The 12,972-nt window shown below is 41.4% G+C and overlaps 1 protein-coding gene across 1 annotated transcript in view; it reads right to left on the reverse strand.

Moving 5' to 3' along the window:
* The window catches only part of STRIP2 (striatin interacting protein 2), a 77,796-nt gene that overhangs the window by 47,243 nt on the left and 17,581 nt on the right, over window positions 1-12,972 (reverse strand). The window contains exons 6-10 of the mRNA XM_075857539.1: window positions 9,774-9,842; window positions 2,770-2,876; window positions 2,424-2,551; window positions 2,165-2,344; window positions 1,736-1,947 (exon numbers count right to left, since the gene is read on the reverse strand). Of these exons, the coding sequence (XP_075713654.1) occupies window positions 1,736-1,947; window positions 2,165-2,344; window positions 2,424-2,551; window positions 2,770-2,876; window positions 9,774-9,842 (696 nt within the window). The remainder of the gene's footprint in view (window positions 1-1,735; window positions 1,948-2,164; window positions 2,345-2,423; window positions 2,552-2,769; window positions 2,877-9,773; window positions 9,843-12,972) is intronic.

Raw genomic sequence — 12,972 nt, forward strand, 5'->3', positions numbered from 1 at the left:
ATCCAACTGAAGCAAGACAAGGTGTCCAGATTTATCTAAAGACTTTACAGATTAGCTGACTTGTAGGGTGCCTTAATCAGGAGGTCACCGGGGTATAGAATGGCTAACACCGCAAGAGCAAAGTAGAGTCATAAAGGAGAAGATAACCTTTGTGAAGGAAGGACTCTTCTGGTCTTGTGGATTTTGCTTTCTGGAGAAGGGGCCCTGTCTGAAGAATAACCTGAAGGACCGGAACTTGAACTATCGGCTTAGCTGGATTAGATAGACAGGGCACGTTTTGGGAAAGATGGGAATCTTTACCAGTGGCCTTGGAGATATTCTCATCCAGGCAGCTGCTGAAAAGGCAAGAGCCAGAGAAGGAGAGAGCCATAAAGGATCTTTTAGAGGCTGCATCCGCAGACCAGTGCTAAAGTCAGAGAGTCCTGCAAATTGCGACCAACAGAGCTGATGATTGAGGCCTCATTAGCTGTGGCAAAGTTATTAGCTCGCAGAGGTACTTTCCTGCATGGGAAAGTACTGACAGTTCTTTTGGGGGGAGCGCCAGAAAGGCTGTACGGTCCATTCAGCAGCTGCCCTAATCACCCATGTAGAGGCGAAAACTGGTCTTAGGGCTGACCCGGAAGCCTCAAAGGAGGATTTGGTAAAGAATTCTAGCTTGCAGTCACAATGATTCTGGAAGGAGGTCATGTATGCCATTGGTAATGTAGTTTTCCTTAACCAAGCGAGAAACTGGTGAATCTACCGCCAGGGAAGTCAACCATTTGTTCAGAAGGTCCTAAGGGAAATCTCATCTCAGAGAGAACATTGTCAAACTGGGAGTGAAAAAATTTTGGGGACCGCCAGGGACAGTGATAGAAGCACCCCTCGAGTGGAAGAAGATTCCCAATCCTTTACTTGTAAAGGTATCCCTAACAACCATGATGGGGCTGTGGACCATGGAGATAAGTTTAGATGTCTGTTCTGTGTTCAGATCAGATTCAGACTGAGGCCTCGCCTCCAGAATGATCCATGACCCTACGGCAAGCAGGTAACAGGGAAGTAGGAGAGAAGGCAAAGCCTTTTTCTTCTTGGAGGTTTGGCAGTCAACAGTAAGGTTATGCTGCACTGCTCTCCCTCCTCGTACTGGGGTAGCAGGGCGAGTAGATGGACCTGCCAACCAGCTAGGTCGGTTGAGCTCATACTGGTTAGCTCAATATCTGTTGGAGTGGTATATCTTGGTTGGAGAAGCTAACACTTTTCTCACTTAGTGTCCACCTTCTAGTGGCAGCAGCATACACTTAAGGTCCCTCTGTTTTCCCCAATCACACGGACGACAAAACCTGATATGACGGCAACGTGTGAATAGCTACCAGAGTGGAGATCCACTAAAAAGCAACAGTCCACGGTCTGTCGGTTGCCCATTCATTTAAATGGACGCTACGTAATACTATAATTACCATTGTAGTGTCTAAAGGAGTATTGCGTGGTTGTCTGCAGCTTCTCCTGACAATAATAGAAGATAACCAGGGTTTTAATGAACTGGGGTGGCTTTTATTAGGAAATGGCTTGTCTTGTTGAGACAACCCCTTTAATAAACCGAATCTAAATACTCATTTTACCAGTACCTGTTTTAATATGGCAAAATTCTGATAAAATGAGAGATTACTGCATTAATAAAGTTACCGATTCACAATAAACACATAATTACATTTTCTCCGAAGGAAACGTGATCAGAATTATTCAGTAGTTGCCCTACCTCACTTTGGGTGCCCAAGGAAGGCCTTTAGGAAAGCACACCCTCTCCACATGATTCCTTAGGGCAGACAAAGGTTGTGACATAAAATCTCTTTCTTGCACATCAGACTCTGCGTCCATCATGTTTTCTGAATCCTCATTCTCTTCCTCTTCTGTCCCAGGAGATTCTTCACTCTTGAAAGGATCTTTCTCATTGTACAGATCCAGACTGTCCTGATTAAATAAATAATGGTGCTGTTGGAATAGACATTACTAATGGAAAGCCAAAGCCATTTATATTCAGCTCATTGACTATATGAACTTGCAGAGTTCAACTATGAATTTGCAGAGTAGAGCTGCTGTTCGATTGAGTTTCACTCTCAATTTTAACTTTCTTTAATAGCCTGAAACCACGACAGATAACTGAAGTAAAGCAATAATAAAGTAATACCCTCCGGCTGCGTCTCCCACGTTTCTGCTGTTCCCCTAGTTCGATGCCATAAGATGGCGGAGCTGTGGCTTTCATGTTCCTCATCACTAGGATGCAGTCTTCAGATAATGGTAGAAGACCCATTTCTGCTCTCTTCTGCTCAGTCTTCCTCTGTAGCTCGGAGAATCCTCCTAGTGTGAACTGATACATCAGTTACATTAGAACCATACATTAGAACCATGCAAAATGTCAGAAACCATAAGTGATGTTACTAACATACCAGTAGCACTTTCCAAAGCAGAAGTAGGACCTTTTTCATAGGAAAATGGGGAGAGTGGCCACTGCAGAACTTGGTCACCATTGTGAAGAGGAGATGAGCAAATGGTTCTTCACTATTAGACGGCAAGGCTTGGATAAACAAACACACATCCCATCACAACAATGGTCATAAAATCTTCTAAAAATTCACAATGATGGACTTTTCAGTTAAATGATAATCAAAATAAAAAAAACACTTACTGTGTATATAGCTTTCTGACCTTTATATTGTGAGGGCATTATATTTCCTGTTATTTGTGGTTGCTGAATACTTATATGCAATGACTTGAATGGACTCAAGTACTCACCAAGTTCAATGCGGAATGTCTCCCTCTGTGTATTCCATTCTGTGTCATCTCCTGGTGACTCCTGACTCAAGTTCTCCACCAGTAGATACATAACACTCAAGAACACCCTAAATGAAGCAAGTATTGAGCAGAATAACATAGCTATGAAGGAAAGCATTATAGTACTATTAAGTATTCAATGTCCTCTAAAGTTAAAACCCTTAATGAGGACCTGTCACCTCCCTTGACATGTCTGTTTTAGTCAATACTTTTATTCCCCATGAAATAACAATTTTGAAACATTTTCTTAGAACTCTGCGTTACGCCATGTTATTTATCCTACAAATTTATAAAATTGACAATTGGGTGTTACCATTCCCCTTGTCATAGGGGTGTGTCCTTACACAGTCTCTCTGTCAGCACTGATTGGCCAGTCTGTAGGTACACACCCCAATTGGTAACACCCAGTTATCTATTTATTCATAATTTCTAGGAAGAACGCCACAATGTAGAGTTCTAAGAAATGATGCTCCAGAATTGTTATTTGATGGGGAAATTATTATTTACTAAACAGATATGTTAGGAAAGGTGGCAGGTCCTCTTTAAGCTGACCAATAATAAGTGCACAGTGCTATCTGGGTAAATCAGTCATGTGACCGCTAAAGTAACGTTACACTGCACAAAGACTGGGAGATTTATAAATGCCAGTGCAAATGAAAACCAGAGAAACAATCCTAGCAGCCAATGGGAACGCTGCACTCATTTTCGGGTCTTAAATTATTACAGCTGTTATTGCATTTGGCGACACCAGTTTTTACTTGCAAAAGTCTTTATAAATCTCTTTCACTGTGTCCCAGATCCAGTAAAAGCATGAAATGGAAGTGAACAGCTTGGGTAAACAACAGGATGATCTGGCGTGTGTGGCCCGCAGCACTCGGGTTTGGAAGGATCTCAGAAGAGCTCTCGATTAGTCATCATTAGTCATGAACTCATCATGGGTCTCCCGCCAAAAACTTTAGAAGATCCCCCTGCATTTTTTTTGTAGGTCAAGGTGGTCCAAATCATGTTTTAAACCCTTTTCCTGAACCATGCACTACTTAAAGTTACTTTTCAATTCACATTCTTGTTTGGCAACCGTTTAACATTAATGGTGCCCAGCGGATGTACCAGGTCTTTTGAAAAGGGAATCAAAGATGGGTTGTCTTCAACACAGAAGGATCATTTCAATGGATTACATTGAGATGCCTCAGCCATGGGTATACCAGCACATCACAGCTTTTCCACTTGGGGATCTCACCCCCCCCCCCCCCTCCACTGTATTCCATCTGGGTGCACTCTGAAATGGAACCCTTGCCTTGCCCAGGAGGAAGGCACTCCAAACGGTTGCTTACTGCCATTTGGGCCACATCACCACTTGTCGAATGCTATTGTTGTGAACGGCTAAATTATAATAACCTCTGATCACAGAAATCGGTGGCTCGTATTGCTACTATAGTTTTATTAAGGAGTATCTGCATTAGGTCTCTTATGTGGTTCTATTTAAGATGTCTAATTTTTTTCGAAAAATACTCCTTTTCATCTGACTTTTTCTAATGCAGACCAAGACTCACCACCACCACTGGCTGATGGTTATGGAGTCCGATACAGCTGCCTTGTTACAAATTGCACACGAAGGTAAAAATACACATTCAAATTAGTATGTACAACAAGAAACAGCAGAGATCTTAGCAAAATCATTTCAGCATGGCAGTTCACGATCTAGCACTGTTGCCTTACAGAATTGTTGTCTTAAAGTCTATGGATACTTTTATTTTTTATTTTTAACCCCTTAAGGACGCAGCCTAGTTTGGGCCTTAAGGCTCAGAGCCCATTTTTCAAATCTGACATATTTCACTTTATGTGGTAATAACGTCGGAATGCTTAAACCTATCCAAGCGATTCTGAGATTGTTTTCTCGTGACACTTTGGGCTTCATGTTCGTGGTAAAATTTGGTCGATATATTCAGTCTTTATTTGTGAAAAATTGCAAAATTTAGAGAAAATTTACAAAAAATAGCATTTTTCAGAATTTAAATGCATCTGCTTGAAAAACAGACGGTTATACCACCCAAAATAGTTACTAGTTCACATTTCCCATATGTCTACTTTAGATTGGCATCGTTTTTTGAACATTCTTTTATTTTTCTTGGACGTTACAAGGCTTAGAACATAAACAGCAATTTCTCATATTCTTAAGAAAATTTCAAAAGCCTTTTTTTGAAGGTGCCAGTTCAGTTCTGAAGTGGATTTGAGGGGCCTATGTATTAGAAACCCCCATAAAACACCCCATTTTAAAAACTAGACCCCTCAAAGTATTCAAAACAGCATATAGAAAGTTTTTTAACCCTTCAGGCATTTCACAGGAATTAAAGCAAAGTGGAAATTAAATTTGCAAATTTCATTTTTTCTGCTGAATTTCAATTTTATTCAATTTTTTTTTAGTAACAGAGAAGGTTTTACCAGAGAAACACTACTAAATATGTATTGTCCAGATTCTGCAGTTTTTAGAAATGTCCCACATGTGGCCCTACTGCGCTCGTGGACTAAAACACAAGCCCTAGAAGCAAAGAAGCACCTAGTGCATTTTGAGGCCTCTTTTTTATTAGAATATATTTTAGGCAGCATGCCAGGTTTGAAGAGGCGTTGAGGTATCAAAACAATGGAAACCCACCAGAAGTGACCCCATTTTGGAAATTACACCCCTCAAGGAATTCATTTATGGTTTTTGTTATCATTTTGACCGCACAGTTTTTTCACAGCACCTATTTGAATTGGGCTGGGAAATGAAAAAAATGATATTTTTTCCAATAAAATGTCATTTTTGATCAAATTTTCTTATTTTCACAGGGAACAACATACCCCATTTTGTTGCCCAATTTGTCCTTAGTGCGGCAATACCCCATTTGTGGTGATAAACTGCCGTTTGGGCCCATGGGAGGGCTCAGAAGGAAAGGAGCGCTATGTGTTTGTTGGAGTCCAGATTTTGCTGGATTGGTTTTCGGGTGCCATGTTGCATTTGCAGAGCCCCAGAGGTATCAAAGCAATGGAAACCCACCAGAAGTGACCCCATTTTGGAAACTACACCCCTCAAGGAATTCATTTATGGTTTTTGTTATCATTTTTACCGCACAGTTTTTTCACAGCACCTATTTGAATTGGGCTGTGAAATGAAAAAAATGATATTTTTTCCAATAAGATGTCATTTTTGATCAAAATTTCTTATTTTCACAAGGAACAACATACCCCATTTTGTTGCCCAATTTGTCCTTAGTACGGCAATACCCCATTTGTGGTGATAAACTGCCCTTTGGGCCCATGGGAGGGCTCAGAAGGAAAGGACCACCATTTGGCCTACTGGAGCTTTTCTGGTGCTAAGTCATGTGTGCAGAAGCCCCTGAGGTACCAGTACAGTTGAAACCCCCGAGAAGTGACCCCATTTTAAAAACTACACCCCTTAAGACATTCATCTAGAGGTGTAGTGAGCATTTTGACCCCACAGGTACTGTGTAAAAGATAATGCGCAGCAGATGGTGCAGTGTGAGATTTGCAATTTTATATATGTATATGCCATTTCAGTGTCCAATATAGTGTGCCCAGCATGCGCCACCGGAGATATACACCCCTTAAATTGTAATGTGGGTTCTCCTGGGTACGACAATACCCTACATGTGGCTGTTATCAGCTGCCTGGGCATACGGCAGGGCTCAGAAGGGAAAGATGAGGGGGGTAAGCTGTGCGGAGTGCATCAGGGTAAATTGAAAATCAAGGGATGTATGATACATTTTAAAACAATCTTTTATACAGAGCCCTGGTTTTTCGGGACACGTGTCACATTGGTATATTGTGTTCTTCCTTATCCCCCTCTTATACCAGACTCTGCACCTCTTTTGACTCTTTCCCTTTCCACCGGTTTGGGGACCTTCTCCTGGAAAGTGTTGCCCTGGTACGATGCGCCCCCCCTTCCTGGTCCCTAAAGATTAGATCTTGAAATTCCAGGAAAGTTCCCCTCTGGCCTGCACATCGACGTAGCACATACGCATTGTACAAAGCCATCTGTATGATGTGCCCGGCCAGCTTCTTATACTACACCGCATGGCACTGTAGGGCTTCAGGACTTGATTTGACAAGTCCATCCCTCCCATGTACCTATTGTAGTCCAGGATGCAGTCTGGTTTGGGGGTGGCCTTTCCTTCATATATCCTAAACCTGTATGTATACCCTGATGCACTCTCGCACAGCTTATACATCTTCACGCCATACCTTGCCCTCTTACCTGGCAGGTACTGGCGGAATTGAACCCTCCCTTTAAAATGTACCAGGGACTCATCAATAGAAAAACACTTCTCGGGGGTGTATGCTTGGGAAAACCGGGCACTGGAACGGTCTAATAGGGGTCTCCGTTTATACAAACGGTCAAAACTGGGGTCATCTCGGAGTGGGCACGGCTCATTATCAGTATAATGTAAGAAGCGAAGTATTGCCTCATTTATTTATTTTTTTAGGTTCCAGTTCATTTCTGAAGTTGCTTTGAGGGGCCCATATATTAGAAACCCCTATCAAACACCCCATTTTAGAAACTAGACCCCTCAAAGTATTCACAATAGCATTTAGAAAGTTTATGAACCCTTTAGGTGTTTCACAGAAATTTAGAGGAAAGTAGAGGTGAAATTTACTCTTTTTATACCATTTTTTTTATAACACAAAAGGATTTATCAGAGAAACGCAACTCAATACTTATTGCCCAGATTCTGCAGTTTAGAGAAATATCCCACATGTGGCACTCGGGCGGTAATGGACTGAAGCACCGGCCTCCGAAGCAAAGGAGCACCTAGCGGATTTTGAGCCCTCTTTTTTATTAGGCACCATGTCCGGTTTGAAGAGGTCTTGTGGTGCCAAAACATTGGAAACCCCCCAAAAGTGACCCCAATTTGGAAACTAGACCCCTTGAGGAATCCATTGCAGTTTTCATGTCATGCATGCGGCTTTTTGATCAGTTTTTATTCCATTTTTAGGTGGTGTGGTGACTAATAAACAGCAATTCTACTATTGTTTTTGTATACTTTTTTTTTTACAGCGTTCACCGTGCGCTATAAATGATATATTAACTTTATTCTGCGGGGCGATACGATCACGGCGATACCAGATGTTTATAGTTTTTTTTTATGTCTTATGGCGTTTGCACAATAAAATACGTTTTGTAAACAATCATTCACTTTTTGTGTTACCTTATTCTAAGAGCCATAACGTTTTTATTTTTCAATCAATAAAGCCGTGCGAGGACTTATTTTTTGCGTAACGAACTGTAGTTTCGATCAGTACCATTTTTAGGTACATGCGACTTTTTGATCTCTTTTTATTCCATTTTTTGGGAGGTGAAGTGACCAAACAATTGTGATTGTGGTACGGTTTATTAATATTTTTTTTTACGGCGTTCACCGTGCGGGATAAATAACAAAATAATTTTGTAGTTCAGGCCGTTACGGACGCGGCGATACCAATTATGTATAGTTTATTTGTTTGTTTATATATTTTTATTAATAATAAAGGCCTGATAAGGGAAAAAGTGGGACTTTTACTTTTATTACTTTTAAAACTTTTATTTTCTTATTTTTACACATCTTTTTTTAACTTTTTTTTTACTTTATTACTTTGTCCCACTAGGGGACATGAGGGCAGGAGGCCCTGATCGCTATTCTAATACACTGCACTACATGCGTAGTGCAGTGTATTAGAACTGTCAGCTACTCACTGACAGCAAGCATAGTGGGTCCTGACGTTGTCAGGACCCACTAGGCTTCCGTCTATGGCATAGCCGGACGCCATTGTTTGGTGTCCGGTTGCCATAGTCACCATCGCCGGCCGCTATCGCGTAGCAGGCCGGCGATGGCAGCTTAACCCCTAAAAAGCCGCGATCTCTATAGAACGCGGCTTTTAAGGGGTTAATCAGCGGGGACACAGCGATCGGTCCCCGCTGTAGGAGCTGTGACAGCTGCTGAACAAGACAGCAGCGTCACAGCTCCTGTATGTGTCGGGAGGACGGCCGAAACGGCCGTTACTCCCGAGACGTACTATTACGGCATGGAGCGCGAACGATACAGCTGCCATGACGTAATAGTACGTCAAGGAGCGGGAAGGGGTTAATTATGTATTTTGGAATACTATTCACTTTTATAATATACTTTGATAAAAAAAAATTGGGTTAGTTTCAGCACTATTTTCTATTTATTCTTTGTACATAAACGATGCAGAATGCTGCGGTCAGCTGAACCTGCCAGTAAGCTGGTCTGATTGTTTGGTTGACAGCTGCTTCTGTGCGAGTCTCACACCATCTAAGTTGATCAACTTTGAATTGATCAATATTAGGCTAAGATCGCTAAGGAGCCGCTGCAGACCGAGCGGTCAGACCAGCTTACTTACGGATTTGGCTGACAGCAGCGTTCTGCATTTTCTATGCGCTGAGGATACATAAAAGCTGCAGCACTGAAAATGAGCAAAATATTTAATTAAAAGTATAACACAACAGTAAATAGTATCCCAAAATACATACATTATTTAAAAAAATAAAAATACAAAAATTACAAAACACAACAACAGTGGACCATTAAACATCTGCATGGGGTATTCTTGAGCAGGTTAGCTGGCTTCATTTGAAACGAACCCTAGAGATAAGAAAATTAGAAATTGTGAGCCCCCACCCACTGGGGGCAGGGACTACGAGTGGATACAGTGTTTGGACAGCACTGTGGAAAAAGAGGATTTAGGCTTCGTTCACATCTGCGTCAGGGACCCGTTCTGATGGATCTTCAGAACGGGGACCCTGATGCAGATGTGAACGACGCCTTAGATGTTCTTCCATTGCAATTTATTGGCAGTGCAAAGTTTTGCTGTTGAAAATGTATATGGAAACTAACCAGTGTCCCAAACCAGGTAAAGAACAACATGTCGTATATGATACGGTGAACATTGATGGTGTACATCTACAGTACCTGAGCTCAGTGCTGTCAGCTAATGATAGAGCTGGTTTCCTCAGAGCCCTGCTGCAGGCCTGGCTGTTCCTGGAACAAAAATAAATAGTATAACATTAATGAGAGCTTGAATTCTTATATAAACCGGATAGGAAAGTGTCTGAAAAAAAAAAAAAGTAATGTTGTGACAAGACTACAATGTTAACTTTTCTAAATGCGGACAAAACAGAGCAGCAATCTGAATGGTATATAGCCAACATTATTATTTATTTCAAAGCGCCATTAATTGAAAAACTGAGGGGTTTAACCCCTTCCCACTTTGACCACTTTTGACCTTCCTGACAGAGCCTCATTTTTCAAATCTGACATGTGTCATGTCCATGGCCGCGGGCTGTCAGGCTCACTCACCTCCTGATGGCCGCAGCCATGGGTCTGCGAGCGCTGGCCCTAGCCTCATCCGACACCAGCACTCACTTCCGCTTACCTCGGCCGGGTCCAGTAGGATGTGCGCACGCTCATGCCCGCTCTTAAAGGGCCAGCGCGCGCACCTGAAGTTAATGTTAAAATTAGCCCAGGAATACCCTGGACTATAAGAAGGGCTCAGCCCTTTCCTCCCTTGCCTGAGCGTTGTTGTCGTACCCTTAGTTTATCTAGCAAATGGTCTCCCAGTATTTTCCAGTTCCTGTACCTGTATCCTGTGCCACCTGGTCAAGTGCCGTGCTGAGCTGTAGCCGTGCTGTGCTGTATTCCAAGCCTGTCCTGCTAATTCACACCTGACGTCTGCCTGCTGCCTAAGTCCCAGCCGAGCCTGTCATTGCTACTGTCCGAGCTGCCACAGGTACACTATACGAACTATAGACTGTGACCTGCTTCCTGTTGGCCAGCTGCCATACCGTCAAGGCGGTACGGCCCAGTGGGTCCACGAACCGAACGTGACAACACGTGTCACTTTATGTGGTAATAACTTCGGAATGCTTCTACCTATCCAAGCGATTCTGAGACGGTTTTCTTGGGACACATTGGACTTAATGTTACTGGCAAAATTTGCTCGATACATTCAGTACTTAATTGTGAAAAACACCAAAATTTAGCGAAAAATTGCAAAAATTTGCATTTTTCTAAATTTAAATGCATCTGCTTGTAAGACAGGCAGTTATACCACACAAAATTGTTGCTAATAATATCCCCCATATGTCTACTTTAGATTATCATTGTTTTTTTGAACATCCTTTTATTTTTCTAGGACGTTACAAGGATGAAAACTTTAGCAGCAATTTCTCACATTTTCAAGAACATTTCAAAAGGCTATTTTTACAGGGGCTAGTTCAGTTGTGAAGTGGCTTTGAGGGCCTTATATATTAGAAACCCCCAATAAGTCACCCCATTATAAAAACTTCACACCTCAAAGTATTCAAAACAGCATTTAGAAAGTTTATTAACCCTTTAGACGTTTCACAGGAATTAAAGCAAAAAAGTAGAGGTGAAATTTACAAATGTAATTTTTTTTGCAGAAATTCATTTTTAATCCATTTTTTTTTGTAACAAAGTTTTACCAGAGAAATGCAACTCAATATTTATTGCCCAGGTTCTGCAGATTTAGGAAATATCCCACATGTGGCCCTAGTGTGGTTGACTGAAGCACCGGCCTCAGAATAGGAGTACTTAGTGGATTTTGGGTCTTTCTTTTTATTAGAATATATTTTAGGCACCATGACAGGTATGAAGGGCTTTTGCGGTGCTAAAACAGTGGAAATCCCCCAAAAGTGACCCCATTTGGAAACTACACCCTTCAAAGAAGTTATCTAGGGGTATAGTGAGTATTTTGACCCCACAGGTTTATTGCAGAAATTATTGGAAGTAGGCAGTGAATTAAATCTAAATTTTTTTCAAAGGAAATGTAGGTTTAGCTAATTTTTTCTCATTTCCACAAGGACTAAAGGAGAAAAAGCCACAACATTTGTAAAGCAATTTCTCCCGAGTAAAACAATACCCCACATGTGGTCATAAACGGCAGTTGTGGACACACGGCAGGGCTTAGAATGGAAAGAGCGCCATTTGGCTTTTGGTGCTCAAATTTAGCAGGATTGGTTTGCGGAGGCCATGTCACATTTGCAAAGCCCCTGAGGGACCAAAATAGTGGAAAACACCCAAAAAGGGACTCCAGTCAGAAAACTACACCCCTTGAGGAATTCATCTAGGGGTGTAGTGAGCATTTTGACCCCACAGAGGTTTTATAGATTTTATTAGAATTGGGCAGTGAAAATAAAAACAATCCCTTTTCTTCAATAATAGCTATAGCTCAAAGTTGTAATTTTCTCAACAAATAAAAGGAAAAATAGAACCCCAACATTTGTAAAGCAATTTCTCCCGAGTACGGCAATACCCCATATGTGGTCATAAACCGCTGTTTGGGCACACGGCAGGGCTCAGAAGGGAAGGAGCACCATTTGGCTTTTGGAGTGCAGATTTTGCTGGATTGGTTTCTGGTCGCTATGTCGCATTTGCAAAGCCCCTGTGGGACCAAAACAGTCGAAACCCCCCAGAAGTTACCCCATTTTGGAAACTACATCCCTGAAGGTATTCAGCTAGGGGTGTAGTGAGCATGTTTACCCCGCCTTTTTTTTCACAGAAATTAGTGTGCACCCGATGTTGCAGAGTGAAAATGGGATTTTTTTCCATAGATATGCCAAAAAAAACTGTAAAAAGCATAAGGTTTTAATTTTTTTGTCAACGGAGCTGTATGAGGGCTTGTTTTTTGCGAGATGAGCTATAGTTTTCATAGGTACAATTTTTGGATACATGCGACTTCTTGATCACTTTTTATTCCAATATATGTAGGGAAAAGTGACCAAAAAAACTATACCAGAATTTCTGGTTTTATGGGGGTTTTTACGCCGTTCACCGCGTGGAATAAATAACATCATATTTTTATAGTTCAGGCTGTTACGGTTGCGGTGATACCAAATATGTAATGTTGATTTATTTTTTTCAATAATAAAGGACATGATAAGGGTAAAGGGCGATTGCATTTTCTTTTATTACTTGAAACTTTTAATATAGGTTTTAAAAAATTTTTTTTACACTTTGTTTATTCTTTTTTCTAAAGTCCCACTATGGGACTTGAAGGTCCAACAGTCTGATTTTTTTTTCTAATACATTGTGCTACCTACGTAGTGCAATGTATTAGATCTGTTGGTCATTCACGGACAGCAAGCCGATT

The sequence above is a fragment of the Rhinoderma darwinii genome, chromosome 3 (assembly GCF_050947455.1).
Source record: "Rhinoderma darwinii isolate aRhiDar2 chromosome 3, aRhiDar2.hap1, whole genome shotgun sequence".
Lineage (NCBI taxonomy): Eukaryota > Metazoa > Chordata > Amphibia > Anura > Rhinodermatidae > Rhinoderma > Rhinoderma darwinii.